At 60.3% G+C, this 1,476-nt stretch overlaps 1 protein-coding gene across 1 annotated transcript; it reads left to right on the top strand.

The window, feature by feature from the left end:
* Positions 1 to 256: 256 nt before the first annotated feature.
* On the top strand, positions 257 to 1,476 carry LOC139017751 (interferon-induced transmembrane protein 3-like). The gene is made up of 2 exons (XM_070426347.1): positions 257 to 677; positions 1,211 to 1,476. Exons 1-2 carry the CDS (start codon positions 423 to 425, stop codon positions 1,370 to 1,372), a joined length of 417 nt encoding a protein of 138 aa, XP_070282448.1. The 5' UTR covers positions 257 to 422; the 3' UTR covers positions 1,373 to 1,476.

Here is a 1,476-nt window from a genome sequence, read left to right as displayed (position 1 = left end):
CCAACTTCATTTTCAGAGCTTCTCCGATTTATAAAACCAATTCGCCTAAAACACCCCTGACGTCACAGAAGCATACTGTGCAGGGGCACATGCTGCTCCCCCTCAGGGGTTGACTCCAGACACTAGACACACACCCCGGGCACAATACACCCTAAATGAGGAACTGGGGCAGCTGACAAATCCGACTGCAGTGACCAGGACAGGAAGCCCCCCCACCTCCCCGCCCCGCCCCCCCAGGCCTCGGCCTCTCTCTGCTGGGCTCCAGTGCAACCTGACACTCCCTTAGCAGGGACGCCCTCCAGGAACACAGCCAAACTCAACAGAACTTCGGGGAAAACGAAACTACTAGGGAAAGGAAGCACCACTCAGGCTCCGTTATCCTGGGATCGGCATCCGCACGCCATCTGCTCCGCTCCGACACCATGAACCCCAACTCCCAGCGAAGCTTCGTCTTCCCAATCCCCCGAGCCGGAGTGTCCCCATCCTACGAGGTGCTCAAGGAGGAGCACATTGTTCCTGTGCTGGGGGGTCCCCAGAACTCGATGGCAGCGGGGACGACGGTGATCAACATCCAGACTGACACAGTGGTACCCGACCACATCGTCTGGTCCCTGTTCAACACCCTCTTCTTCAATCCCTGCTGCCTGGGCTTCGTGGCGTTCGCCTACTCCGTGAAGGTGGGTGCGGGAGGTTGGGGAGGAGGCAGGGGGGCTTCCTGGAAGGCGTGTGCGCCCCCACAGGTGTGCTGCCGAGGAAACCCTTCAGATTGAGGAGCCGGTGTGTGCGCGCGAGTGCAGGTCACGCTGAGGCTGCTTGGGAACAGCAGGGTCAGCCTTTGTCCCCTGGACTCCAAGGAATATCCTGTTGATCAGCCAGAAATTACACTCCTCTGACTGGCCATGTGGCTTCAGGGCTCTGGCTAGAGAACAAAAGTTCTCAGAAAACCCTGAGCCCTGGATGGGGAGAGGCCAGCAAAGGGGCCAGGGCAGGGGGAGAGGAGCCCTGAGGCCCTGGAGAGGCTGAGAGGCTGGGAGGGAGGCCCCCCTGGCCTGTCCTGCTCAGGCTCCAGGGAACAGGGAGGGGGTCGCTGGCCTGGCTGAGGGCAGGTGGAGGCTGGTCTGGGCAGGGAGCAGCCAGGGCCGGGCCTGAGTCACAGCACCCGGCTGTCCCCAGGGCCTGTCCAGACCCCTCACCATCTCTTCTCCCCCAGTCTAGGGACCGGAAGATGGTGGGAGACGTGATTGGGGCCCAGAGCCATGCGTCCACCGCCAAGTGCCTGAACATCGTGGCCCTGGTCTTGGGCCTCCTTGTCATATTTGCTGGCATTATCATGTTCATCGTATTTTACATCCCTACACTGAATCTCGGCTAGGGGAGCTCCTTTCACCTGCCCCAAGACTGAGGCCCTCGCCCTTTCCCAGCTGCTACACGCACCTGTGCACAATGGAGTTCAATAAAGCACATGCCTGTGACAAA

Source organism: Myotis yumanensis, unplaced genomic scaffold (genome assembly GCF_028538775.1).
Source record: "Myotis yumanensis isolate MYYU_CA2020_CCGP unplaced genomic scaffold, mMyoYum1.0.hap1 SCAF_10, whole genome shotgun sequence".
NCBI classification, from domain to species: Eukaryota; Metazoa; Chordata; class Mammalia; order Chiroptera; family Vespertilionidae; genus Myotis; species Myotis yumanensis.
Note: the sequence above shows the minus strand (reverse complement) of the source record. Positions and strands in the feature narration are given on the sequence as shown.

Coding starts and splice junctions, on each gene's coding strand:
- LOC139017751 (XM_070426347.1), top strand. CDS start 423: ATGAACCCCAACTCCCAGCGAAGCTTCGTCTTCCCAATCCCCCGAGCC. Junction 678..1,210: donor CGTTCGCCTACTCCGTGAAG/GTGGGTGCGGGA, acceptor CTTCTCCCCCAG/TCTAGGGACCGGAAGATGGT.